The sequence below is a fragment of the Rhinichthys klamathensis genome, unplaced genomic scaffold (genome assembly GCF_029890125.1).
Source record: "Rhinichthys klamathensis goyatoka isolate OS25496 unplaced genomic scaffold, OSU_Roscu_1.1 h1tg000571l_1, whole genome shotgun sequence".
Taxonomy (NCBI): domain Eukaryota; kingdom Metazoa; phylum Chordata; class Actinopteri; order Cypriniformes; family Leuciscidae; genus Rhinichthys; species Rhinichthys klamathensis.
The window spans coordinates 2,036,901-2,064,840 of NW_026607037.1; the positions used below are offsets into that span (position 1 = coordinate 2,036,901).

The following is a 27,940-nucleotide window of genomic DNA, read 5'->3' on the forward strand; positions in this document are numbered from 1 at the left end:
ACTCTCATGTCGTTCAAAACCTGTACAACAATCCTACTTCTGTGGAACACAAAAGAAGATATTCCAGTTTCAGTGGGGTCCACTATTGTTTTTCATGACATTGGAATAACATGAGAGTGAGAAAATTGTGACATGATTTTAATTTTTAGGTGAACTATCCCTTTAAGAGGAATCTAAATCCTTCAGTCACTGATAACAGAGCCCTGCTCATTAATGTTGACAGTGCAAATTAATACAGACTAAAATAATATTGCACAGTATGACAGGGAAAGAGAGCGAGAGACTACAACAACAAGCAGAAAACATGCCCACAGGAAATGGAATTAGCCATTGTGCAAGTAAAATTGTAGCACATGTGGCTCAGTCCAAACAGTTTGTCTTTCCATATCCATCTATCCCACTGTTTCTCCAGCCACTGCGCATTCTAACAAATTTCTCCTCCCATCTTTCCCTCCCTCTCTTCCTCCTCCTCTACTTCACATTTCTACATGTGTAATCCTATAGATTCTTTGATGTTATGCTACACACTCCTCACTATCTCTGCTTCTCCTCCTCCTCCTCTCTCCCTCTCTGTCTCTCCCTACCCCTCCTCTTCTTTCTTTCTCTCTCTCTCTCTCTCTCTCCCTTTCTCTATCTCTTTCTCGTGCACCACCTGTTAGTGCAGACCCCTGTGCTTTGGAATTCACTTGTTTATGAGGGAGTCTTTCACACTCACACAATCAAAGGTAAGAGAAAATCCTTCTTATTTATCTTTGCCTGGAACTTCCTAGTATCTGTTATGTAATTTAATCTCCCAGCATTTTCTTGTTTATTCATTTATTTGTTTGTCCCTCTCTTTGAAAACCCCTCGCTCTCTTTCTGTCTTTCTGGTAATTAGTCAATTCATTGTTAACCCTTTCTTGCAGTGTTAATGTGTTTATATTTCTGGAAATGAAATTATCATAAAGTCCACTCTTTCTATTTACCGCCGGTCCCCTTAACCTCTCTTTCTGTCCTTGTCCGTGCGCCCCCACAACCTGTACTCATTTTGTGTTAAGTATTAATGTGCTCATGTATGCATGCACGTTAACCTTTTCACTCTCTTCCTGTTTCTCTCTCACCTTCCCTCCACCCATCAACTCTCATTTGCCGTTTTGTTTTTGCATAATCTTAACTTTAGATGGAGAGAATATACTTCGTTCTGGCATAGAGCAGAAATATATGTGAATAATCTGACAAATGGTGAAACTGTGATATGAGATATTGTGCATGCGATGTTTTTTTTATAAATCTCCTTTGGAAAGCGTGCAATGCAGACTTCTCTCTATCTCACTCTGGTAATCCATCAGTGTCTGAGTGACAGTGACTGACTGTGAAACAGTGATGTGCTTCTCATCAGGACCACTGATCTTGTGTGAATAAAAGAGAACATGATACCACTGATGAGACGCATGAGAGAGATAGATAGATAGATAGATAGATAGATAGATAGATAGATAGATAGATAGATAGATAGATAGATAGATAGATAGATAGATAGATAGATAGATAGATAGATAGATAGATAGATAGATAGATAGATAGATAGATAGATAGATAGATAGATAGATAGATAGATAGATAGATAGATAGATAGATAGATAGATAGATAGATATGTGGCCGATCAGCATGTGTAGACTTAGACTCCAGGCAGAAGCAGTGGAGAACTGAACATTAATTGACAGACAAATGACAGAGATGGTGAAAAAGTGAAAAGGGTCTGCATAACCAGATACATGTGTCAGTTCCACAATTAAAGTATTGTGCAGCTTAGTCAGCTAGTTAATTTGATTAGCTAGAGAGTATGTTGACAGCAGTCCAAATCACATCAAGCCATTGTGTTTGGCTTCAAATGCCAACAGTGCCATTATGTACTGTGACAACCCACTGCCAAACATGTCAGTAATATACAGTACTGGAATATCTCTCTTCATTACTTCCTCACACTCTCACATCCCACCCCCCAGTCCGAGGCGTCTTCTCAACAGCCTCTTCATGTCTTGCTGTGATCCAATCTCAAGCACTGACATTCATTCATTTTGTGACTGCACTCACAGAGTTAGCGGGTTATTGCGCAATGCGCACAGTTCACTTTGCAAAGCAGTAGGCGAGAGAATCTGCACTCTAAAAAAATATCCGTCAAAACAGGGCACAATGTACTGTATTGATCTAAAGGAATTGTCCATATTTGTTTTTTTACCTGTATTTTGAAATTTACACTACATTACGTTGTGTTTTAGAGTTAACGTAAATGTATGTAAAAAAAAAAAAAAGGATAATTTCCTGGTAATGTGCTGCCAGTACTTTTTCTGCTATTTTACGGATTTATTTCACTGTGCACACTGCCACGACACATTGCAGAGCGTGTAAGTTACTGCAAGTTTGTTTTTCTTTTTTATCGATGACATAAAAACAACAGTGCCAACATGACAGTTTACTTAATTCTAGATTGACTTAACTAGCATTGCACTAGCCATTTGGGTTGTTAAATAATAGATTTCCTAAAAGATTGCACTATGAATGAGGTCTACAGTTGCCCACCAGAAGAAGCACACATCAAATCTATGCAAATTAGATTACATTCGAATCTGCTGCTGGCTTGGTAGTTTCTGAAAGACATAAAATCACTTTTGAATAGAAATGAGCCCACATAGTTACCTCTGAAGAAATCGTCTCAGAAGATGAAAAAATATATAGGATACAATCACATTTAGTTCATAAAAATTATATTATTATTCAGATTTGTTCTAGAGTGCAAGTATCATTTCCAAAATCTCATTTGGTCATATAATGACTTTAGATGCAAATTGACATTTCCCTCAGTCTGAGGGTTGAAAAATAATCCTTAGATTCCGGCCCACGCCAGTGAATTGCAAATCATTGAAAATGTTTAAATTAATAATGAAATAAACAGGTTTCATAAACCATCACAGAGACGTATTATTATGTACAGCAGGTGGTGGGAAGAGATTTGATTTGAAGTCTGAGAAAAAAAAATTCTGCTAAGCGTGAGGTACTGTGCTAATCGCTAATCTTGTTAGCGTCCATGTGTCATGATCTCATTAGCTGTGCTTCACCAATGCCATTATGACAACTTACCTGCCACCACCGTGGAGACAGCCATGGTGCCTGTCAAAACAGTGGACGCCCTGATGGATTGACAAGTAAAAATCGCTGCAATGGCATGTAATGATGTGCTTTTGGCCAAATGGCCCAAAATTACCCTAAAGGTCAGCTACTATATGTATGAGTATGTGTCCTATTCCTGAATTCTTCCTTCTCTTGAAACTACGGCTACGAGTGTCTCCCTTGACAAGATTTTCTAATGTTTTTGAAAGAAGTTTCTTCTGCTCACCAAGGCTGCATTTATTTGATTAAAAATACAGTAAAAACTAAAATATTGTGAAATATTATTACAATTTTAAAATAACATTTTTTTTAAATATATATTTAAACATGTAATTTATTTGTGTGATGGCAAAGCTCAATGTTAAGCATTATTATTTTAAGCATCATTATTAAGCAGTTGTACTGCTTAATATTTTTATGGAAACCATGATAGATTTTTTCAGGATTATTTTAGATATACATAGTTAAAAAGAATAGCATTTATTTGAAATAGAAATCTATTATATATTATAAATGTTTTAACTATAACTTTTGATCCTTATCACTTATGTATCCTTGCTGAATAAAAATAAAAATGTATTATTGACCCCCAAACTTTTGAACAGTAGTGTATAATAAATAAATGATAAAACAAAAATATGATGGTTAAAATATTAATGTAAAATTAATATTTCCATATTTTATTATAAAAAAGGTAACGCTTTATTTTACAGTCCTGTTCCCCATGTACATACTATGTACTTATTATAGTAATTAAAATAACTGGGTAATAACTTTACCCTGAACCATAACCTTAACCCATGCAGTTACCTTATATTCACAGTGTATATTCACTTTCTTAGGTAATTACACGCAAGTGCACGTACAGTAAAATAAAGTGCAACAAAAAAAGTGTTATACATAATAATATATAGCTCCTTTTGTATTTCAAGGTTGTCCCAACTTAACAATGATGCTGACTGTTCCATAGTACCACCAAAGTACATGTGCTCTTTAAAATTAACTTCCTGATTGAAATTCTTAATTATTTCTGCTGGGATTAGCTGCAAACGCCCTGAAACATTCTCAGGGGAGCTTTTGCATATCAAGTGTACCCATAGAAACAAGACGTTGTGGCTAGAACCACGAATAAAGTCAAAAGTGCATTTCACTTCTTATCAAATTATATTACACACTCACTTTCTCTCTTTCTCTAAACCTATTTCCCATCCTCTCCTCATTCTAGCACAGTAACTCTTAAAACTAATATTTTGTGGTCTGAAGCTGCTTTATTTGCGGTTCTCAGTGGTGCTTTAAGCAAAGCGCTTAGTGAAGCTGACAAACCTTAGCTGCTGCCCTGTTTTCCAGCTCGGCTCACGTTGAGGGTGAGAAGAGCAGGTCGAAATTGAATGTGTGCTGTGGCACTCAGGTCCGGCAGCTCAGAAACAGTTTTGACAAGCCAGGTCAATTCATCTCAGTCTCTGGAGGTATTACAGATCAAATGCGTATCTGACAGTCTGTCAAAACAAACAACAACAAACAAAGCTGTTAAGAGGTCTCTGGAAGAAGGTCTTTAATTTAGAAAGGAAGACACAAAGGCTTGCCAGTGGTTTCAATTTACATCGAATAAAACTGAGTAAGCCTGCAGGGAAGAGGAAATCGGCCAAGCACTGCTTTTGGCTTCAAGCATAGATTTTTGCTCACGACTTCTAAATAAACCAGAGCAGGGCTTAGATGGCGAGTTCTTAAATGGTAAATGGTAAATGGACTGCATTTATATAAATGCATTTCTGTGAAACCAAGTGCCCTCAAGATCTGAGTAGTGAATTTCTGCCATGCTGGGGTGGACTACATGAACATCTGTGCTCATGAAACTGCTTTGAATCTGCTTTTGAAATAATGGGAAGTTTGATGGTTATGGATTTTAGCTGTTAACACCAAGTTCACATTTCTATCCCCAAGCCTATTAACACATGCCCTCGAGTAAGGCACTTAAGGCTTCGTTCAGACTGCAGGCAAAAGTGTTTTTTTAATTTTCATGACAGTGTGAACAGCACATGGAATCTGATATTTTTGATTCTGATTTGTGGTACTAAACCAGATACAGATCCAATCGTTTGCAATGCAACCTCAGTCTGAAAAGTTATATCAGAATTCGACACTCGACATTCATTACAATCCTGTGTTGACTGCAAAGATTTTACAAACTGGTAGTTCTTTGGTGGGAGATAGCTGCGAAGGTAGTCAGTACATGGACAGCGAGGTGTTAGAACTCATAAGTATTATGGTGACAGCTCTATACAAGCTAAATTCCTGGGCCCGTATTCATAAAGATTCTAAGAATCCTCTCAGAAAACTCTTAATTTAGTTTAAAAACTTTTACGTACGAGTCTTAGCTTAAGAGCGATTCGGGACCGATCTGAGAGCAACTCTGAGTAAGGAAAAGACAAAAACTTTCATCTTAGTGAGGAGGCAGGGTTGACCCCGTTGCTATGTATGACACAATCTTTTGAAGACTGTGATTGGTTGGTTGTCCAAGAAGGAAAAAAAGAGTGATTTTAAGTATAGGGTCTATTCTAAGCCTTCACTTTGAAATTACATGCGTATTTTTTCCTATTTGACCGTTCTCTCTCTCTCTCACACACACACACACACACACACACACACACATTATATATCTGTATATAAATCCTTTTTTTTATTTACCATGCTGTTCATTTCCTATAAGGTATTTGATTGGCTTAGAATGATAAAACTTGTTCCACTCTTTCCAATTACACTGATTGCTGGCATGTCTATTTAAGTGGTGGTTTGAATGTTAGGTTTTAATGTAACAAACATGGAATCAAAACCAAGAAGGACGAGAAAGCCCGACTGGACAGAGGAACAGTGTTTACTGTTAGCCCAGTTAGTGGATGAACACAAGGCCATCCTTAAAGGAAAATTCAGGCCAGGTGTCAATCTATAGCGTCTTATTAACTCACTGTCATCCATTGTCTGCAACACATTTCTTCTCCCTCTTCGTCTTTCTGCCATTTTCTCCTCTGCTAAAGAAACTCTTAAGCCTCTTAAAAGTCCTCATCCGTCACTCCTAACAACTGTGACCTTATGACCTCTTTTAAGGGTTAAGATACTTTCTGAATTACTTTTTTCTTTACTAGCATTTTTTCTTTAATTTTAAGAGTAAACGCCCACATTTCTAAGGATTTTCTTCGAATTTTGTCACTAGGAGCTACTCTTTGCATTAAGATTCTTTATGAATACGGGCCCTGGTCTTGATCCTCCTTGTCGCCTGAACACAAATTATTCTGTGGCCCATCACCTTATAAACAAATGTGTAATCTGAGCAGCAAATCAGAATCGAGCACTAAGGCTTGCTGTGTGAACGAAGCTAAGATAGTTCACGCAAAAATGAAAATTCTGTCATCATTTACTCACCCTCAGTCATTCCAAACCTGTATGACTTTCTTTCTTCTGTGATACACAAAAGAAGATATTCTGAAAAATGTAAATTCAGTGAAAGTCCATTTGTAAAAACAAAAAACAGTGTTCTGCCGGAGAATGAAAGTTATACACGTTTGAAACAACATGAAGGTGAGTAAATGATGCATGAATTTTCACTTGAACTATCCTTGTAACAGCCGGTGACTCTGGTGGAACCGTCTGTGTATTTTAAGTCGCTTTGGATGAAGCACATCGAAGTGAATAAGTGTCAAAATAACTGTATTTCTCTCTGGTTTAGCTCTATGACGGTGCGTAAGGGAAAAAAGCTCACCATCTCCATCCAGGAACACATGGCCATAGACGTCTGTCCTGGCCCCATACGACCAATTAGACAGATCTCTGCCTATTTCCCCCGACTCTCCCCGACAACTGAGCCCATCTCTTCTAACTCTGCTTCCCCACTGGCTCTTAGCCCAGGGGTTGGAACCTCTGGAGGAACGAGGGGAAGTCTCTTGTCCCCTCTCCAGGCAGGGGCGAGGGGAGGGGGTGGGACTCTGTCAGCAGCAAGCAGCATTGAGACATCTGTGGACATCTGCAGTTCAGACAGCGATGACAGTAGTAAGTTTTGACATTGTATGCTTAAATACCTGCAGAAAAAACACACACACACACATTCAAGGGAAACTATTTAGTCACACATCAACACACAACTGTAACTGTAAGGTATCATGAAAGTATAATAATGTTACATAAGTTGTACAGTCAGTGGCCTCTTAGCACATAACCAATATGTGTGGTCACATGTGAGTGCATGCATCATGGGGGTTATGAGAAACTGCATCTCAGAAGTGACTGACAAATAAGGGTGTGTTTTATTAGTCCTAGGACAACATTCATAGTTTGTAAATTGTAGGTTGATTAGAATGTTGTTCAAACCCCATCCATAACCCCTAAAACTCTGAGTAGTTCCAAATATCCACATATTTTCGGCTCTCATAAAATACTGTAGGGATTGATTAATTATAGCCTTTAGGGCTATATAAGCAGATGTGTGTGTGAGTGTGTGTGTGTATGTTCCAGGAAAACAAAGATGGGCATAACGTTAGCTGATCACGAAAACAAAATCGCTATTTGTGACGCGCGCTGTCATTTTAAACAAGGTTAACGATAAGAGGTATAGTACAGCAGACTTAGCTCTGTTCGTTGGCAGTTTATCAGCATCCCTCCACCGCATCATCTCCTCACTTCTAGCCCTAATTATTCTTATCACAACCGGGGGGAATAGTCTGGGTTCGGGCCAAAATTTCTAGCTCGGAATCCTCCCTCCGGACAGCTCGCCCTTGTGAACTCGTGAAGTCGGAAATAGCATTGAGCAAAGCGATTATACGATTTATTTATTATTTACTGTTTTGTTGTTGTTATTTTTTCTAACAAAGTGTCAGGTTTTAATATCTTACCGCAAAATCCAAACAACATGTCGTACTTTTGGCGCTCTTTATGTGACGTGACACAGTTGAAACGGGGAGCGGCCGGATAATCTCTTCCTCTAACTTACTAGTAGCCTAGTTAGCTATAGCACGGTGTAAATATGAATAATCATCAGAAGGTATGTTGAAAAGCTTCAGTAAAACTTCTAAAAAAAGATTTCAGAGATTTCAACCGTGGGAAAAGACACCAAAACAATGCCACCTGTCCTCAGGCAAGTAATTTCATATCTGTTCGTTAGTTTGCAAATAAATAAATAAATAAATAAAAACTTAGAAAAACAAATCGTAAAATCATACATTTTTAAATAATTTATAAATAAATAATTTACTTAATCTGTTATAGTTTATGTGGTGTAGCCTATATTTGAATAAATAACCTAGTTATGTCAAAAAATTAATGACAAATTTTTTTTTTTTTTACAGAAAATAAATCTTCCATTTACAAAAAAAAAAAACAAGCAACCGAACAAACTAATATATCGTCAGATATATGTTATCAAATATAATTTATTGTTTTAATAAATATATTATCCATAATGCAAATCCACAAAGGGGCATCCTGCTATATTCCCTGCAGAAATACATAGCTATATTGTACATAGCAAATATTATGTTGATCATATTACCTTATTTAAATTTTTGTTGGTTTTTCCTTAGAGTGCCTGGTAAAAATTATATGGGAATTATTATCTCAATAATTTAGCAATATTAAGATTGTACTTTGCATTGGCAATATGCATAGGCTAGTACTGGCTTAATATTCAAATTTGGAATGTTGTTATCCATCTTACCATCTGTCAGATATGCACGCCTCCTAATTGTGTTTCATAATGGATCGTTTAATCTGCTTCCTGTCAGGTATTATGGTAGATACGGTAGTGATGTTATTAACATTTATACTATCATTCCTATGATTGTGTAGCTGCACTGGGGACGTTAGAGTTTGAACTGAGGTATGAGAGAGCAACCAGTTCACTCCACTGTACCATCATCAGAGCCAAGGTAACGTCCATCTCACACCTCTGCAGTTCACTACACACTCACACACCTATCTGTGACTCACACTGCAAAAACCTGCAGGTGATTTACCCTTTAGCAGTTTGTTCTACTTCAACAGGGCTCCATACCTTTGTTTCTATATATATTTTGTATGTAGCATTCCTGTCCATTAAAACGGCTTGTTTTTTGTTTAGGGTCTGAAACCCATGGATTTTAATGGCCTGGCAGATCCATATGTCAAACTTCATCTTCTACCAGGAGCCTGCAAGGTGAGATCCTGTTTGGAGTAATTAAACTTTTTATGCATAAAGTTCACTATAAGGGACAGATTTGTATTAGTCATTTGAATCATTCAGGGCAGGAGTGTAGTTTGCGGGGGGTGTGTGGGGGAGGTAACCCACCAATAACCAAAACTAGCACCTATTACAACATAAAATGTGCGACACATTTGATTCTATTGAGAACTTACTACTCGATACACAATGGAGAAAGTCAAACATGATCTAAAACAGCCACATAAACTATAAAGACTGATGAGAAGAGAAGAAAACATCATGTTGCATGCATCAATATAAATTAGAAAGCTTTTTAATGACCACCCTTATTCTAGCAACAGTTATTGTGGTACATTTTTGTCTTGTAGAATTTATGATAGGGAATAGATTTTTAACTATATATTTATATTACAACTTTGGCATGTTGTAGCTATTGTTTCTAAATATGTAGGCGGTTATTTTTCACAACAAATAATATAGACAAAAAAAAGAAAAAATATCTACATTGGACTAAGCATGATAATGAGGAGCCATAAATGGTCTTACCTGTGATTACTTTTTCATATAGGGGTAAGTACATGTTAGAATCAAGAGCTTTCAAGTCTGGACGTTCTTGAATTATTGACCGGACAATCAATGATTGATATTAGGAAAAACCTGGCCTTTGATATCGCAAGAGATCACATTGCCGAAATCATCAAGAGCCTGATGAACTGTTACGGAGTGGGAAATAAACAATTTCAATATAAGAAAATGTTAAGTAAAGTTAATTTGACTTGACTTGACTTAATTTCCCATGGCACTTTCAAGTAGAAAATACTGTCAAACTGATAAGGTTCCTGATGCTTAAATAATATAAAATACATCATATATCCTATGTAAATAAGTCATAGTTAACTAGGCTATTACTTTATTGCAGTTACGTTATAAACCAACTATGCATGAGTGGATCTAATGAGGGAGCATGGCCTGGGACTCGGTTCACACTTCAACCCCCCAACCAAATCTATGCCCTTGATTTATAGTTCTTATGTATCATCCAAACCACCATACCTCTGACCTAAACGACCTAATTATGTATGACTGTACTCTTTAAACACTATGGCCAAAAATAAAAGGACACCCGAATCTCAAAACTGTGGGAAATAATGAAGAGTTGATCTTCCCTAACTGATGCCTCTTTTCTAGAGAGACTTTCTATTAGATGTTGGAGCAGGCACGCAGGGATTTGTTCCCATTCAGACAAAAGAGCATCAGAGAGGCATTGATGTTGGGTGATGGGGCCTGACTCACAGTCGGCGTTCCAATTCATTCCAGTAGTGTTCAATGGGATTCAGGTTTAGGCTTTGTGCCTGTCACGTTTTTTTTTTTTTACACCATTTCATTATAGATCTTGCTTTGTGCACAGCATTATCATGCTGGAACAGAAAAGCACGCTCCTCATACTGTTCCAAAAATTTTCTTCAGTTCAGTCATTAAGGAGTCTAGCCAAAAACATTAATTAAAAGGGGATGTCAACATATTTTTTGGGCATATTGTGTTTTATTGATGAAAGTATAACTATAATTTCAAAATGATAAAACCTTGACAAAGTGGCACACATTAAATACCTCTGGAATACTACTTTAATCCAGAAACAACTGCTACTAAAAATGTTTTATAGGATTTAAATTTGCAATTAGTTAGATATTTTTGAAAGAAGTCATTTATTCTCACCAAGGCAGCATTTTTTGATCGATCATACAGTAAAAAACAGTAATATTGTTAAATATTATATCAATTTAAAATAACTTTTATATATATTTTTATTTTTTTATTATTATTTTTATTATTTTTTAATGTAATTTAATCCTGTGATGCAAGATGCAAAGCTGAATTTTCAGCATCATTACTCCAGTTTTCAGTGTCACATGATTCTTCAGAAATCATTCTAATATGATGATTTGCTGCTCATTTCTCAATATCATCCATGTTTTCCTCAACAGTGCTGCTTAATATTTTTGTGGAACCGTGATACAATTTTTCCTGGATTCTTTGATTAATAGAATTTATTTAAAATCTTTTATAATATTATACATGTATTTACTGTCACTTTTGATCAATATATACTGTATATATGCATCAAAGAATTAAGGTATTCCAAAATCTTTACTCTTTTAATTTAATTGTATTTATTTATTATTTGTATAAATAATGTGACAGCAGTTAAAATGTTTTATACCCACAGGCCAATAAACTGAAAACCAAAACTGTACGTAATTCTCTAAATCCTGTTTGGAATGAGACTCTTTGTTACCTTGGCATCACGGAGGAGGATATGCACAGGAAGACTCTGAGGTTAGTGAAGATATCTGTGCACCCTTGAATCCGTCTTACTTTATTGGCGACTCCAAGCAGGCTGTAAATCTATTCTGGATATGTCTTAAAAATTCTTCCCTCTGAGAGCAGTGATTTGACAGTAGCCTGGATATCTTGCTTCGACAGTAGGTGTGTAGGTGTTTGACAGCGAGGGCTACTGCTTAGCAGACCTTCCTTTCGCTTATGAACCTTCAGGAATGATCTAGTTTCTTGGTACAACTACTGTTGGGCACGTCTTGGAAATTCGGCATATATTTAGCCTGAATATTTTTGCAGTGCTGAAAGATGCTCTTCCTGACTGCTGTAGCACTCTGGTTTATCCTGTGATTATCCACAGAAAATTGCCTGTGCGCTCATGTTATAAACGAACAGTATCCTGGCAATATGAGACTGGGACTGCTGGTGTTTTCAGACTTGCCCTTTTTTCAGTAGTCAGAGAAAAGTCATTTAGTCGTTTATCTCCAAGGGAGAGTACAGGAGCAGAGGAGAGTGTCGGTTCCACAAAAACGCTAGCAAACCTTTGAAAAAAAAGGGCAGGCGCTTACTTCCGACCAAACTGGCGAAGCCAGAAATATCACCCTAATCCCATTCATAAATATACATTTCTGTCTGAGCCATTTCCAGCTCTTGCTGCTCTGCGGGTGGTATTTTTATAGACTTTTTTTATCACTTCCGCCCATACTACATTTACAACTTTAATGTTTACCTTTGCTCTCCTTCCAGTATAATTGAATAATTCTCTCACTCTCTTTTTTTATGTTGTTGTTGTTGTTGTTGTTTTTCTCAGGTTATCGGTGTGCGATGAGGATAAACTGACTCATAATGAGTTTATTGGAGAGTCTCGTGTGGCCCTACGACGTGTGAAACCAGACCAGACAAAACGTTTCTACACCTGTTTAGAACATCCACCACCTGTAAGACACACATACACACACAGTCAGTTTGAGTCTAAATGTCACGTCAATGTGATCAATGCCTGATCTAAATCTAATTAATATAAGCTTGCTCTAGCTAATAAAAAGAACTTTTCTTAACCAGTTATTGTTGTAGATAGATAAAAAACTTAATTTTCTAGAATGCATTACCTGTGTTCAATTTGAATTCAGTAAATTCCAAATCATGCATTGAAAGGAAAACAATTCTACATTTCAAAATTTAGCTTAACCCTGTTAAAAACACAGAGAAGAGGAAATGTCTAATTTGAACATTTTATGCTTCGATACTATAATGTGATATGTATAATTATACAACATGTAAATGAACACATTTTCATGTTAATTTGATGATTAAGACTGATTCAAGGTGAATGCAAGTCATGTTGGAAATATCACCATCAAGTACCCATAAAAAGCCAATGGAACTGCCTTGAGGGATCTTCCACAACACCAATAACAAATACTAATCCACCAATAGGAGGAGATTCCAAAGATTTTACATATACTTCTTTTTTTGGAGCTGCTTCCATCCATTTTGTGGCCAGGGCGCGACTCAAATGCTACGCTGTACACTTAGCAAAAAATAAGGGCAGCAACTATTTCCACTAAGTACAGTACATATAGCGATAGCTGCTATTTACACTTAGTTTAAATATCAATAGATTATATTTACACCAAGTGAAAATAGCAGCATTTTCTTAGCGATATGCTATTTACACTAAGTGAAAATAGCGATAGATTCCATTTACACTATGTAAAAATAGCAGTATTTTCTTTGCAATAAATGTAAATAGTAATTAGATGTTATTTATACTTATACATGGTGGCAGATACTATTTGCACTTCGGTGTTGTTGTACATTAAACGGTATGCAATAATAACAGAGTGTAAATGATTATATTTCTTAAAATTATTAAATGGAAGCCGCCTTATTGGCACAATAAAGTCCTCCCTACACCTACCCCTGACCAATAAACACTTTATTATTAAACACACGTTAGGCACTTTATTTCTAATATTTTCTTCATTTAAAATAAATGCCTTTCCGATATGTGATGGGAAAAGGGAGTAGAGGGAGTTTGGCAAAAGGCGGATTCGAACTCTGGTCGGATCCTACCCCTACACTATTTCTACTGTTGACAGTCCTGCATCTTCCATAATTTTGTCCAGACGTCAGTGGGCGGAGTTAGTGTAAATGCCCTTTGCCAACAAGGTGGGCTATTTGCACTTAGTGTAAATAGACACGCTGAAAAAAGCAATGCATTCCAAGTTGCTTTTGGTTAATTTAGAATTGATGGATGAACTTGCACCTGGACTGGACATGTTTATTAATTAACTTGTCAATTGTGATAAGACCTTCCTCAGTTACTAATGTCACTATCTTGTTTACTTTAATTAGTGTTAGAAAGTCACAGCTATTGCGAGATTAGAAAAGAAGCTTGATTTTAACATCTGATATCAATCCCATGTACTGTTTGTTTGAATGTAGCAAATGGAAAATACATACAGACACTCTGCTCTCTTCATCTCGGCCTCCTTTATGTCTGTGTCTTCCAGCTTCCCTCTCCTACAGCCATGGGAGCAGCACTGCGAGGGATTTCCTGTTACCTACGAGAGGTACTCTACCCCAAAACCACCTGTTTTCTCTCCGTCTCTCTCACAGCGAAAAAGACCATTAATAAAGCACTGACATTTCCCGAAGAGAGTTCGCGATGACGTTTTAAATAATGCCTGCTGATTAATGCTCTCACACTCAAATGTTTTTACATTGGGATCTAAACTCATTTGCATTTCAATAAGAACATTGAGCACATTATGATAAGTGGGACGGAAGAAATTGATTAGCATTTTCATTACCATCCAAAATTGTTCTCAACATGCTAGGCACCCCACGATGAGAAATACCGGAAAGTAAAAAGGACACAAGGAGGATGAGGACGGGGTCGGTTAAGGAAATGGCAGGCATGTGGATGTGCTATCTGCCCATTTCCGTGTTTAAAGCAAATCCCTTCTCTGTCTTTCAACAAGAACGAATGTGGCATCCATAAATTACGGATAAGATTAGCTTAACGACATTGTGGCCCCCAGAGAGATGAGATACAATTGGTTCTATTTAACTTGATGTTGTAGTAGAGCACTTATGTTGCCAATGCTCAGTGTTGACAATTTCACGACAGAAGCTGCTGAACAGTGAGCCAGAGAGAGAGAAAGGGGGGGGCAATTTTAGATCTTATCAGCCTGGCTCATGAATAATAATTAGGTGACAGTATAACACTACTGAAAGCGTGTAAATGGACACTAGCCACAGTAGGGTTATTGTTTGTTTACCCATTGTAATTACGCATTCATTCATTTGATTATTGCTAAAAACACTTATTTTATATACATTCCTCGCTCTGTTTCTCATTTCTGTTATTAATAAAATGATAAAAGATAAATTTGAAAGGACAGAGGCGGAAGAACACTTTGCCGCCCACCTGAAAGCATCAGAGATTTCTGGAGACCAGAATAATAACATTTTCAAAGGAAGGGGAGTGATTATGTGAAAAAGACAGGAGAAAGCCACAGACGGCATAAATAGGGAAAATGAAGAAAGAGGGAGCGAGAGGTTACAGGGTTATGAATGGACAGAGGGTGCTGGATGAGTGACAGACCACACACTCACAGGTCTCTGGAGGAAGAGAACAAGAACTGACAGGGGAAAACTGCTGAACTGCTTAGAGGGATCACAGAGACAGTGATGGCCAAATGAAATGATGGGACAGTTCACTCAAAAAATAAAATAATTTTATAGCAAATACAATCATTTACTCACCCTCCTTTGCCGTTCCAAATCTGACTTTCTTCTGTAGAGAACAAAAGGAGATGTTAGGCAAGATTTTAGTGCAAATGCAACAACTTTGTTTTAGTCATTATTCCTGGAAAACTTCAGCATGACAGGCCCTACCCTGTGGGGAAACAAAGTACATTTTAGCATACTTTTAAAAAGAGTACTTATTACAAAAATAATAACCTTTAAGTCCCCCTGTGGTGAAAATCCAGCTTAGTGGTGTTTATAATATGCTTTAAGACAAACCATGTGGAAATTCATAAGTCAACACCATTGCTGAGTATTTTCTCCTTAAAACTGCAGTGAACCAAAGACAGTCTCAAAAACGTGGTTTGAAATCGCTGGTGTTTCTGACATCACAAACTACCTTGTAACCAATCATGTCAATGAGTGGATCTCTGAGCTGGAGTGAGGGAGTGACTGGAGGCGTGGCTAATTTGCATATTCATAGAAGCGTGTATACTAAATGAAGCAAGGGTGTAGTGTTACATTCAAGGTATTTTAAGGCATGAAGGCATTTTTTTCAAGGAATTTTTTTTAAATATGTAATAATTTTGGTGATCAAAGAGGAGTTTTTTAAGGGATAAAATTATTGATACTTAATACTTTCTTTGTCCCTTTAAGAGAAATTTGTTTTGGGCAATACAGGTGAAGCTGCATAACAAGATACCTACATCCATAACAATCACACACTCGTGTCCTTTGCACTACAGTTTAACAGCCTTGTAGCCAAAGGAACAAAATCATTTTTAAAGCGGTTCTATCTAAACCTTGGGATACGAAACCGTCGACCAGATGGAAATGGTTCGAATTCTGGATAAAGCACATGAGAAGGGTCCAGAGTCCTTTTCCTTGCCTGTCTAAAAGTTTGTTAAAAATAGACTGAAGATGGGGGTAAACCCCTAGACCAATCACCTTCATTGCCGTACGCACCAAATGGTTCAACTGAGATCTAGGAGTAACTGTCAAATTACTGAACCAGGCTGCTATACCATACAGTAATGGATTCAATACAGGCATGATAAAACAGCAACATGACCCTTCACCTTTTGACAGATTATCCACATGCACCACCCATGAAAGTTTGTTATCAATAAGCAAACCTAAGTATTTGTATGAAGCAACTTGTCTAATACATTGTTAATCATGATAGGGTTACCTACTAACTTAGGATCAAAAATCATTTCCTTTGTTTTTCTAACGTTAATTACAAGACTGTGTTCTTTACTCCATGTCACAAAGTTAGCAATCTCTGTAGTATAATGTTGAATGACCTTATCCTTATACTGAAGATGGCAGTATCATCTGAGACTTTTACGACAATATACCCAGGATGGTGTCCTATATTCATTGGTGTACAGTGTAAATAAGAGTGGTGAACATACACACCCCTGGGGGACACCAATACTAATCAGAAAGAGTCTGCTTGACTCTAACTTGAGTCCTACTAGTAAGAAATGCATGGAACCATTTAATGGTATTTAATAGCCATACTATTTAGTTCGGAAACCATAAGGTCTGGCTGCACGGTATTAAAAGCAGAGCTCAGATCAAGAAGGCACAACCTGGCATAAGCCTTAGGATCCTCTAGATGTTTTAAAACATGATGCACCACAGTAAGGTTAGCATCATCAGTGCCCCTATTGATTTGATAGGCAAACTGATAAGGATCAAGATGGTCCTTAACCTCTTCCTTAAGCTTCCACACCATGATCCTTTTCAAACATTTAATCACAATGCAGGTTAAGGCGACTGGGCGATAGTCCTTATACTCTTGAGGACTAGGTCTTTTTGGAACTGGTATAATAATTGATTGTTTCCCAAATATCTGGAATAATATGTAAATCAATGGACCTCTCAAAAATGTCTCAAAAATGACAAAATGCAATTAGCTAAACTTTAGATTGCACTTAAATAGGACTTAAGTTCATAATTACATCTATTGTTCTTGAAATATGGTTAAATATGGCTATATAAATATATGTTCTGCCAAATACTGACAAGAATGTATAGTACATTTAAATATACTTTAATGTCATGTAATTAATGTTGTGTGTCATGTATTTAAATATATTTGTAATTCCACTTTGTAATGATTAAGGTGCAATTTAGTACATTTATATTAACTTCAAATGAAATATCGAATAACACACTACAGTTAAAATTATAATCAAGTATTTAGTATATTAGTCAACACATCAAAATAAGTGAACTTCTTTAAAGTTCTACAAAAGATTATTCAAACATAATGATTTAAAATGTGCTTTAAAATAAAACTTTTAATATTACATTATTACAAAGTGTACTTTTGAAAAGTGTTCTTATTTTTGTTAAGAAACTTAGCCATTAAAGTGTACTCTCTTTAATTTAATTATTTTCACTACAAGGGCACACATTCAATACAATTAAGCATACTTTTTGAACGATTCCTTTCAAAAAAAGGAGAATTGAATACAACTGAGAGTTGGAAATGTTATAAAAAGAAAAAAGGTGGAGGAAGAGAACAAGTTCCAGTCACGAAGGTTGGATCACATAGTCACAAACAGAGTTTATGGCGCAACAGTCACAATGTTTATTTAAAGCTCTTGTTTTGGTGTCATGACTGGCACACATACAGATTCTGGTGGAGGCTGATGACTGGTGCCATGCCATCTGCTGCTAATCACGCAAATCTGAATATGAAAGCTGTGCGAGTGCGCGTATGTGTGTGTGTGTGCGTGTGCCCAGCCTCATTGCACACCTGTTTACCTGCTGGATACACCCCCTCATTATCATTAGTGAGTCTGCATGATGGAGGTCATTAGTTTGAAACCTCATGGAGCACAGCAGCCAAAAACCCAAGCAATTCATACTACAACATTTAAACCGCGCTAAATTAATTTATCCCATTCAGAAATGCCATTGGCATTTTAATTAGTCGAAGAAACTTGCACTGTCAGAGGAAAGCTGCTATGGCACCATCTGCTTCTTTGCAACTAATTTGCCTCAAAGATTTTCTAGCAAAAACATCTAATCTTATTATATGACGTTTGCATTTTATTGTAGTGAGTTAATTGATTATACTGAAACATTGTTATCATACCTATTGTATGTATGCAAATACTGGAAACAAAATCAATTCTTCCACCCCGAAGTATGCATTTTTATCTTAACATTGCATATTTATGTTTGCCCTAATGTACAAATACATGAGTGTGAAACTGCAACAATTGCAACTAACCGCAACGTCTAAGTGGCAGTTCTTAGTGTAGTTGACCTCATGAGGCAGGGAATTATATGTGCGGTATTTTTTCTGTCTCTTGAGCATTTGGCAGCTGTGTTGCTATCCTCGCTGTTTGCATTATGAGTTGTCTGTTTATAACGCAGGGGTCGCCCCTCATTCTGCCCACTATCTGTATGTGTCTCGTCACTGTTAAATTAATGAAGGTCTGGCAAAGCAACTTTCACTCACTCCACCTCTGTCTCGCGCACACACACACACACACACATACACACTCTCTCTCTCTATCTGTATCTATCCCCACACAATTACATTAATGAAACATCAGACTTGCCAGAAAACAGGTTTGGCATGGCATGCTTCTCACTAATGGGCATACACACCCGCAACCCTTGCACAGACACACACACACAAACAATGTGGCAAACAGGGCTGTAAGGGGAATTTCAAAGTGCAAGGTAAAGAACTAGAAATAACAAGGCTCTTTTTAGAAAAACAAACAGAGGGAGCAAGACACTGTGATGATTACCCTATTGATCCTGTTCTTTTGCTGGTTACTGTGGGTGCGGCTGGGAGAGAGAAAAAGAGAGAGAGACACAGACAGCTTAAAACAAAGCAAGGCAGGAACAGAGTATGAAAGAGAAATAAAGCTTACGGCTCTCTTTGTGAATTTTCATATGCAAAGATATTACACTTTCCTCGTAAATGCATGGAAAATTATTTCCACTGTTATGTCACACTGAAAACGTTGAAGGTGAAACCCTTTTAGCTTAAATATATATTGTTCCTTCCTGTTATGAAGTACTTTTTAGCTCCGTAACTTTTATAAAATGAATATGCCTAAGTATTTCTAAAAGAAAAAGGGGTACACCAGACTAACATAAACTCAATTAAATTTGATTAATTATGCCTTGATTACTTACACAACAGCAAGAAAAAGAACAGGATGGAAACTAACAGATTGGACATGTAGAAATAAATAAGGATTAATTATTGCTTAGTGAGGGATTGAGAGTTACATTGTTGGTAATTTCACCATTTGTATTATATCATGCTGGTTTCTTTAATTTTATCAGAAAGGATGGCAAATCAACTTTTACCACAAAACAGAATTAATCAAATCATTATTAGTCCTTACTTTGTGCTGTTGTTTTCCCAGCAAAAGTGATGTCACATCCTGGAGGATGATGTTATTAAGGATCTGGCATTTATCCGTAAGGGATAAGAGATACGACTAATAGGAAAGAAAAATTTAGCATACAAGAAAATCCAACATGTTTCTTAAAGTTATTTTAAGGGAATGAAAAAATGAAGAAACACTTGTAATATTTCTTGCATATTAAATTGCAATTAAAAAAGCAGCATCTGTTCAAATCAAAGTGAAATTATATACAAATTACCTGTGTGTGCAAGAAAAGATTAAAAAGGAACTAATATCATTTACATCTTTAAAAATAGTTTCATATTTTAATATATTTAGACATGCAGACATGAAACTGTACTTTATAATAGAAATGACACATGTGCTCTTTATTGTGTTTCCTCTATATCTCTGCATCAGTCTAAACTTTGATCTTCCCCATTACAATCATTTATAGCTCCTGGCCCAGATAACTAAAGAAATTAATGGTTTTAACCCATACAGAAGGTTTATCAAATATTTCATGTAAATATTGTTGCTCTTGTGGTGTAAGTGTTACATATTCAGTCACACTTGAGCATTCTCTGCATGCATTATTAATGTGCATTCAAATAAGCTTCTCTCAAGCCTTACTAATGTGTGTGTGTGTGTGTGTGTGTGTGTGTGTGTGTGTGTGTGTGTGTGTGTGTGTGTGTGTGTGTGTGTGTGTGTGTGCGCAAGCATTGCACCAAATCAGACAATTATGTCTCATTAAGTCTCCATATCTCAAAATCCTGAAGAAGCTGTGCTTGTATCTTATTCCCGCTTCCCCCTTTGAAAGCCATTGAAGCTGAGCTGAGCCTAAACAGACCAGAAAGAGAGAGTGATAAATGACTGCATCTGGTAGAGGATGAGTATGAATCATACAAGTCATCATAGAGCATTTACAGAAGACTACACAATTTTAAATGGTTATTTTCCATTTTAAGGCAGAATAAACATCTTGTATTAGAATAAATATTAGTATTTTATTTATGAAAATAATTATAATTGAATTTTCCAAAACAACAGATTGCCATGATTTAAAAATTAGCCTAGTGCATAGATGTCACATTACACTAACATCCTGACATGCCATAACCAGCTGTTTATAATTATTCTACATGATGAACATTCTCAGATTTTACCCAGAGGGAGTCCTTGTCATTGGTTCGGTTGTATGCCTTGTACCAAGTCTCCTACTCCGTCACTTTTAATATAGATGATTTATTACAATGCTTGCAAGATAGAGCTGTATTGATATTCCTGGTTAGGGTTTGTGCTAAACCTCTAATTTACCACTGGTACTAGATGCTTAATGTAGTTCCTTCAATCAAAAACCTGTATGTTAAGAAATTTAAGTACACAGAGTCAGCTATTTTTTGGGTCTGTCCCATTGTCAAAATTGTTCCAAGGCATCAAAATGCACAAAAATTCCTACGAAATGAATTATTCAGTCTGGTATAGACCATAGACTGATCCTGCCATAATGTAGGCTACACAGTTAAATAGCTACCTTTAACGTTTGAAACCATGTATGTTGCAGAAAACTGACATTGTTTAGTAGACCAAGGCCCTTGCTAGTGCGAATTTACATTCATGAGGTACTGATTCACAAGTCACAAATTCACTCATGTGCTTATTGAGACAGCTCAAGATTAAAGTTTGAAAATCTTCCATTGTCTACACATTCATAGAATGGATCTTTCTAACATTTATTTGCATACAGCATTTCGATTGCGTCTTCTTTTCATACATAGCTGCCTGACTGTGCTGATTCTCGAATAACTGACTGCAACCGAGATGTGATGCGGCATTTCATATGTGGATCATTTAAGCCTTAAATCTAAGCCCACCTAAAATTGAGAACATTATTTTTGTGCTACCTTGCAACCACTGGTATTTTCTTCAGGAAATGCCTAATCTAGTTAAATTTTAGGATCTAACATACATTTGTTATTTTTTTCTTTTCTTTTTTTGCAGTGGGAGAATGAACAAATGACCAGTTTGGAAGAGAGGGGCCGAATGTTGCTTTCTCTGCAGTTCCTCTTCCCGCCTGCAGAGGGCGAAGGAGAGGGCCGACGAGGGGGCTTGTGTGTCGGAGTGCTGCGCTGTGCCCATCTGGCCGCCATGGACGTCAACGGCTTCTCAGATCCCTATGTGAAAATGTGAGACTTCTGCAAAAAAACACTGAGAAAGCACAGTCATTAAGCGGAAACACGCTTGCTTTGGATCTCGATGCCTCATGAGAAACACAGAAAAGAAGAAAAAGGGCAAAAGAAAATGAACACCAGTTTGGAAGGAAGGTGACATAAACAGTTCTCAGAGGTGGAGAGGGATTAGGAGAAACTGTAAAAAAAAATAGAGAGAGTAAAAGAGACAGATAGTATAAGGCTAAAAAAAATCTCTCTGTGCCCTACGTCTTTCCTCTGATGTGTCTTTGCATCTCACGCTCTCATTTGTGCCCCCCTCTAATCTCTCATTATTTTTCTCACATCATGTATTAAAATAAACGCTCCCAAACAGTTCTTCCTCCCCAGGCAAAATGGCATAAGAACAGACAGGTCCCCCACCCACGCTCACGTCCCTTCCAGTCACTCTCTCTCTTTCTCTCTCTCTCTCTCTCTCTCTCTCTCTCTCTTTCTCTCCTCTATTCCTTTCACAAACACACACATACTCATTCTCTCTTTTCCTCAGGATCAAAGCCATATTCTAACTATGTGTCTTGGAGAGGGTGGGGAAGAGGCAACAGCAGTACATAAAGCAAATCAAATTTTTATGGAAGCCAGTGGGATGTCACAGCAAAAGCCGAAAAGCAAACAGCTTGGCACAAATGTGTCCGGAGTCCATTCCGTATTTGTGCGACAGCAGCACCGCTTGTTTTAATCTCCTGCTCCTCCACTGTCCTGCTCTTCCTACAGCCCTCACTTTGTTCCTCTATGTGCCTTTCTCTTTCCAGATACCTGAAGCCAGATGTGAAGAAGAAATCCAAACACAAAACAGCAGTGATTAAAAAGACTCTTAACCCAGAATTCAATGAGGTATGCATGTATTTGATAAACTGGCATGGAGTGTGTCAAGTATTTTGAGTGTTAATGAGATGTCTGGTCCAATATTTCTTTGCTCACTTCATATTCCCAGAAGTCCTCTGCCTAAACGCACTTTTGTTTTTCATGTTGTACGTTTCATTTCCGTCATGTCCCTGTTTCTCTTTTTTTACCTCTCCTCCTTCCCGTCTGTCTCACGCTCTCTCTGTCATGTGGGCGGTTGGCGGTCGCCAGTAAGGCTAAGTGTTTTGTTTCCATTCACTCAGAAGTAATACACACCCAGATTGGCCGTATAATTACTCCTTGGCTCAGACTCCTGCTCGCTCCAATCTCACACACCTCTATCTGCTTAAAAGCAGGTCTGCCCTCTGCTCCACGGGAGCCCTCTCAACAAAACCATAATATCATATCAAATTGAAACAGTTCATGAGGGTGACGAAAATTCCTGGGAGGAATAACAGTGCTCCTCAATGTATTATAATTAGAAAATGTTCCAATTTCCTTTTATGAACTGTTTGAACATGTGTGTCTGCCTTTGGCTCAGGAGAGAGGAATGGGTAGTGGTCAGAAGAGGAAGGTCCAGTGGTTTGATCCCAGCATGATTTAACTTGATTTAACCCCGAATACATTGCTATATAAAGGAGCCTCCATTTAGAATGCTTTCTATTGCATAAATGTTTTTTTTTTCTTCCTTTATTCCGGCACACGCCAAGGTTCAGTCAGTGGGTGTGATATCCCAGACTGGGACATCTGTTTGGCTGAACTACCAAATGTCATTTGTTTCTTGAAATTTATTTTTGAAGGGTGTTTAATATTTTGGTCATTCCCCAGGTTGCTTCTGAGCTGTCAGGATGATGCATATGAGATCCTTCAGTGTTTAAAAATGTCCTTTAATATGAATTAGGGGGACATTAAAAGTGGCAAAATAACATTTTGGCCAAGCCAAATGGTTGATAAAATGAGAAACAGAGGCATTGTCTATTAAACTATTCTTCTGATAATGTAATGAAACGATTGAACTACTGAAATAATCCACATCATATTTTACCACCTACAGGAGTTTTTCTATGAGATCCCTCTATCTGAACTGGTTCATAAGACACTGGAGGTCACAGTATGGGACTATGACCTGGGAAGATCTAATGATTTCATAGGTAAGAGCATGCGATTATGATTAAAAACAGTTTGGTTTTTTTTTTTTTTGCAACCAACTAAGGCATTTTTGTGTCCCACTGTGCAGTTTTTTTTAATAGTTTTTCTGTGTAAACATGCGCTAGACAGAAGCATTGCAGTGTTGCAGAGAGCCGTGTAATAGACATTGTTGAATGTTGATAATGAATAAATGTTACTAATCATGCTTAAATTTTAGGCTTGATACAAGTTATAATAATAATAATCTTCACTGACATACACCTAGAAATGAATTTGATTGCCCTACTAAATTAAATTTATAATCCTTATTATATGTGCTGTTGAAGAATAAGACATAGGCTCTGTTTGTAATAGCATACTATCAATTCCGATGAAGCGTACTCTGCAAATGAGCGAGACTAACGCTAGGAACACACACACACACATATATATATAGTATGTATACTGTGCACAGCATGCTAATCTTCTGAACAGAATACACAGATGACCTACTGCAGTTGCTAAATTATGCAGTATAAAACAGAGCACACTGCGTGAAATACTATATCTTATAATGCAATACACTAGATTTGAAATTCTATTTCCAGTGTAATGAATTCACTATTTGAATGAATGAGGCATTTATATAGCGCTTTCATATGTACTACTGTACACCCAAAGCGCTTTACAATCATGTCGGGGTCTCTCCTCAACCACCACCAGTGCTATTTGATAGGACTGCAAAGACAAAAAAGAATTGGTAGGGAAGCAACAATGTTAAAACTTATAAGCTGATATTTATTTTTATGCTATGGCTGATGAATTTTACGCTAAATGAAAAAAGTTAAGTTTTATACTACAATAAATTATAAATTTAATTAAATTACACATAATCTACAGTTTAAAAATATATATTCATTTTGATATTAAATTATTTTTATTTTGAAAGATTAAGCATGACAGCAAAGGTAACATTTAGGTAAAAAAAAATAGCATGTAAAATGAAATATCCAAAAATAAGCCTTTATTTATATTTAACAGAAAAGATGCAAAAAAGTAATATTTTTTAAGATGATTACTGAATATACTTGCAGATTTAACCCTTTAAGTGTCACCCCCCCTTTTTTTGAATATACATGAAAATGCACATTTCGAACTTAAATGGTTGTAATTCAAGAATGCTTTGGAATATAGACGTAAGATTGGTCTTGTTTTAAAGAAGACATTTGGCAGATTTGTGTAGAAGTGAAATAAATTAAGAAAGTGAAACAGAAAAAAAGTTATAGAAGTTTGAGTTTATGAAAAATTTAATTATTCATATTTTCAAAACCTGGGCGACTCTAAAACTGCAACAAAAAAAATCAAAGCCAAATATCTGAACAAATTGTGTTTCAAATTTTAGGTTGATATCTCAAAAAATGAGCTTTCAGTAAGATTTTGTTTGGGCGCAGTACCAAACTTTTTCACTAGATGACAACCAGACTCCATTACTGCCCATATAAGGGCGCCTCCATTTCCAAATGTGTTTTGAGTGATCTGAACCATTATTTCCACAATTTCCATACAATTTATGAAGTAGACATCCTATTCAGAAGTAATATGAGAAGTTTGGCAGATTTTGATATGAATTCAACATCTAAGAAACATAAAAAAGAACAAGTATGTGCATTATAGCTTCCTGCCACATCACAAATGGTGAATCTATCATTTTTTTCTTCATATTAAAAAAAATTCAGACCTTTTTTTCTAAAGTAATTGGATGGATGCTATCTTTTGAACTCTTGGCATGAAAACAAACTTTGGTTTCTACCCTTCTTTCATGATTTTTTCATGTTCATTGCTATTTCAAAATAAAGGTCTAAACACACCTTAGGAGTATGAAAATATTCTTGTTGCAAATTGATAAATTACGGCTCCTCTGTAATTTATTTTGAAAATCAATCACCAAATATGGAAACTAGAGATTGTAAGCTTTCAAATGATATATAGTTTGTCAAGATTAGTTTAGGTTTAGTATAGGATATTATTGTTTTAAAAATGTAATGGATTTGGGCCCGCCGGTGATACGCATCATGTATAATGTTGTTTCACATTCTATTTTTAAATAGAAGGCAGTTCTGAGCATACACTGTAAAAAAAAAAAATTACAAGAAAGTGTTCATGCTAACTCAATTTTAAGTTTAGTCAAATCAAATATTCAATCTGTCACTTAGCACACTTTCCCATTTCAGCCCGAACACTTCTTTTTCTTTTTTTTTACAGTGTATACTATGCAGTAGTCAGTAAGCGGTACATTAGTACAGTGGTTCTCAACCCCAGTCCTCGGGACCCACTGCTCTGCATATTGTGTATGTCTCCCTTATTTAACACACCTGATTCAGATCCTCAGCTCGTTAGGATAGACTCTATGAACTGAACTGAGTGTGTCAGATAAGGGAGACATACAAAATGTGCAGAGCAGCGGGTCCCGAGGACTGGAGTTGAGAACCACTGCATTAGTATACCATTCTGAACATAGCCATCCATCCTTGATATTAAGACATGTACTTACACAAAAAAAACTATATTCTTGAATGGTAGGTGGCGTGTGCCTGAGCTGTCACGTCCAAGGAGATGCTCTTCGCCACTGGATGGACTGCTTGAAGAACAAGGGTGAGAGAGTGGAGCGCTGGCATATTCTGGCCAATGAGCTGCCTCAGACCACCTGCCATGATTAAGGAAGAATCCTGCCAGGAACAAGGAAATCAGTCATGATAGGTTATTGGATTTGATTGATTTGAGGTGGACATGGAGATAATTATATGAGCTAACTAGGGACCAAGATGTTGGAAGTAAATTACACACTTTGTGCTGTTTAAAAGGAGGGTGGGCCACCAGTCGTCTTCTGACTTGATGTCACTCAAAGCGAGTCCCCACCCCATTCACCCACTTCTCTCTCTCTCTCTCTCTCGCTCATTGCTGCATTGCTGCAAGTGTTTTCTACACATTTTGTAACGTTGAAGTGAATTTTACTCTTATGAAATCTTGTGTAGCACAATTCTCTTTTTGACTAACCGATTATAATGTATTTCAATGTTCAGTGCTTTCATAATGCTTGCAGACAAAGCTAAGACGCATCTTTATCAAAGTTTTAACACGGGGGTGCATGTAAACTACCTGGTGTAAACGCATCAAAATGATATACACATATGGTATCACCATGACAACATGGGAAGGTCCTTAAGGGCCAGTCTTCACAATGTTGTCAGTCATATTTGAAACGAAATGGAATTTCAAGAAGAGCAGGTTTATGTGTACTACTAACAAATAGACTATCCATTTTGTAGCATGATGCAATGTTTACATTTTTTACTTTGCACCAACTGTGTTTTCCAAGGTCTCAGATTTGGCAGTTTTCAATTTCCAGTTGTTACTTTTCTTTAAAGGGTTGTATGGACATACTACAGTTTGATATCGCATACATTAATTACTTGATATATTTTTGGAATCAAATGTTTATATGTGCCGTATTCTAGGGGTATCTGGAGTGCGTCTGCATGCGTACGCGTGTGTTTCGTCTGGTTGTTTTGTACCAAAAAAAAGTGCTGTATTCTTGAGGGTTTGTGGTTTACATTTATATTAAGTGATTATGTACAAATTGGAAATACATTTGAAATGCATTGCTCTTTAAGATGTGCGTCATTTCCCTGCATCCTCTTAAAGCAAACATCAATAATTACAACTCATAATCGCTCCGGCAAGCAGAACATCTATTATGGTGCACCACTCAATATAAGCACTTCACCTAAATTATCTCATTCGCAAAGGCGAATGATTGTGGATTTGGGTATCTTTACACCAATAATAAGCAATAAGATATTCTCTAAATGGGATTCCAAACCTAGATAATATCAGCTTTTCCTCCTGTGAAAAACTACTGCACTGATTC

The 27,940-nt window shown here is 36.8% G+C and overlaps 1 protein-coding gene across 1 annotated transcript; it reads left to right on the top strand.

The window, feature by feature from the left end:
• The first annotated feature begins 615 nt into the window (after nt 1-615).
• On the top strand, nt 616-27,688 carry doc2a (double C2-like domains, alpha). Its single transcript, XM_056239817.1, has 11 exons — nt 616-725; nt 6,870-7,189; nt 8,981-9,060; nt 9,252-9,326; nt 11,560-11,669; nt 12,478-12,604; nt 14,183-14,242; nt 21,818-22,002; nt 22,794-22,875; nt 23,939-24,035; nt 26,593-27,688. Exons 2-11 carry the CDS (start codon nt 6,874-6,876, stop codon nt 26,727-26,729), a joined length of 1,269 nt encoding a protein of 422 aa, XP_056095792.1. The 5' UTR covers nt 616-725; nt 6,870-6,873; the 3' UTR covers nt 26,730-27,688.
• The last annotated feature ends 252 nt before the right edge of the window (nt 27,689-27,940 follow it).

What these genes read in the sequence shown, in the direction of transcription:
- doc2a (XM_056239817.1), top strand. Translation starts at nt 6,874, where the DNA reads ATGACGGTGCGTAAGGGAAAAAAGCTCACCATCTCCATCCAGGAACAC. An exon ending in TTCAGACAGCGATGACAGTA is followed by an intron (nt 7,190 to 8,980) that starts GTAAGTTTTGAC and finishes ATGATTGTGTAG; the next exon opens with CTGCACTGGGGACGTTAGAG. An exon ending in TTAACCCAGAATTCAATGAG is followed by an intron (nt 22,876 to 23,938) that starts GTATGCATGTAT and finishes TACCACCTACAG; the next exon opens with GAGTTTTTCTATGAGATCCC.